Genomic DNA, 1,716 nt, shown 5'->3' with positions numbered 1-1,716 from the left:
CCCAGGTTACATCCAGTGTTACAACAGTTGCAAGGCGATTGGATCGCACTGCCCTCCGGGGCTACTATAAGGGTCGAGGGGAAGAGAGTTTATTTTAATGGGACTCCTCTATTGGGGGGCCTCACACGCCATTCTGATGGGAGGGTGTCGATTGCTCAGTGGACTGCTTACCCTGAGAGAGAGGCTTCGCCCGACAGGGAGCTCACGTGGTATGTGTTGTCGAGGGACGGGCCGGTTGAGAGCACGCGATGGGTGAGGACGGAACATGCCCCTGAGGTTAATACGAGGAGAAGGAAGAGCTCTGATGCTTTCTTGCCTATTCCGCGTGGGCAAAATGCAAGTGGAAGCAAGAATTCCAGTGAAGCGATGAGAGCGTTCTATAGTGGCAGGACGGAGGGTGTGCCGATTTCGTCATCGCGATGGAGTTGGAGTGGTGAGAAGCTCGGACGTGATATGGTTTGGTTGAAAGAATTGTGTGAGAGGGTGATCCTGGGTGTTGGGGGAGCTACGGGGGTCGGGGACGTCTGCCGAGCGGAGGTGTCCTGTCGAGATCGGGAGTTCGTAGTGTGGACTTTGGAGACTGTTGTTGACCGTATTACGAGGAGTGGTGATGGTATTGAGGAGAATGTTCGGGGCCCGTGGGTGTCGGGGACGTTGCGGAGGCAGGTGGACGGTCGGGTTGAGAGTGCGAAGTTATTGCTGAGTTGGGAAGAGGGTGTGTTTGCATGCAAGAGGTTGTGGGTTCAGATCCATCGGAAGGATGGGAAATTATTCCTCGATGTTTATAAGTATGAACTCTCCTTGTCTACTCTATTTGAATGGCGTCGAGGAGAGATCTCACTGGGCGAGGGTCTCGTCCTTAGAGTCATGCCGGCCACTCCAGAGCTGGCACAAGTTGTTCATACCGCTATTCAATGCAATTCGATCCATCTAGGGAGGTACCTGTCGGGGTTGGTTGCTGACTGCCGCAGTGTTGAAGGGACACGGTGGTTGCTGAGCAGATGGTATCACGACTATATCACTGGAAACGGCGTCCACTTGGGCCTGTTCGACGGGTCGGGCACATTCCTAGGAGTTTCGGAGGTCGATCGTCGTCCGTTTCTCGAGGATGTTGTTGGAGTAGTCGAGTATTGGTTGACGAGGGACGCGTGTGGGAGGGGTTTGGCGCAGAGGATATTCCAGGCTAGTATGAAGTACTCTGTGCAGGAGCTGGGAGTGACATCGTTCTATCTTGATATCCATCCGGACAACAAGGCCTCCGCGGTGACTGCTGTGAGGTCTGGAGGACGGCAGAGGAAGTCTCGGAAGGAGTCGAGGGGAAGGGGAGGCGGCCGGTATGCGGTGACGAGCTCGCAGACTTTCGATGTGTATGAGGTCAGTGCGAGGCGGATGGAACCGGTTTGTGGTAGCGTGGAGGGGCGTAGGAGGGAGTGGATGGGTGGATGGACGGAGAAAAGGGTGGCGATGGAGAAAAGGAAACTGGTGGAATTGAAGGATGAGGCCTTGCGTATAGCGGGGGAACTCTCTAAGGTGATTGTGAGTTTGTGTCGAGGCTTGGCCCCTCCACTGTCTTCGAGATTAGATGATTCCAGCATGAAATGTTTGGATTTGAGCCGCATGACGTCTCCTGGTTCTCCCGACTACCTCGACTGTATTGTTCAGGGCGAGCGCGACTTCGACAGCTACAATGTGAGTCCCGATGACGATCGGTTGAGG

General features: G+C 54.8%; 1 protein-coding gene across 1 annotated transcript; it reads left to right on the top strand.

Annotated features, from left to right (window-relative positions):
• Window positions 1–453: 453 nt before the first annotated feature.
• On the top strand, window positions 454–1,689 carry Pmar_PMAR028712 (hypothetical protein; the record flags this gene model as incomplete). Its single annotated transcript, XM_002767363.1, has 1 exon — window positions 454–1,689. A coding segment is annotated over one exon (1,236 nt), but the record flags the coding sequence as incomplete, so codon positions are not given.
• Between the last annotated feature and the right edge of the window lie 27 nt (window positions 1,690–1,716).

The sequence above is a fragment of the Perkinsus marinus genome (assembly GCF_000006405.1).
Source record: "Perkinsus marinus ATCC 50983 genomic scaffold scf_1104296970852, whole genome shotgun sequence".
Taxonomy (NCBI): Eukaryota; Perkinsozoa; order Perkinsida; family Perkinsidae; genus Perkinsus; species Perkinsus marinus.
The sequence above is the reverse complement of the archived record's forward strand: the minus strand, read 5'-3'. Positions and strand labels throughout refer to the sequence as shown.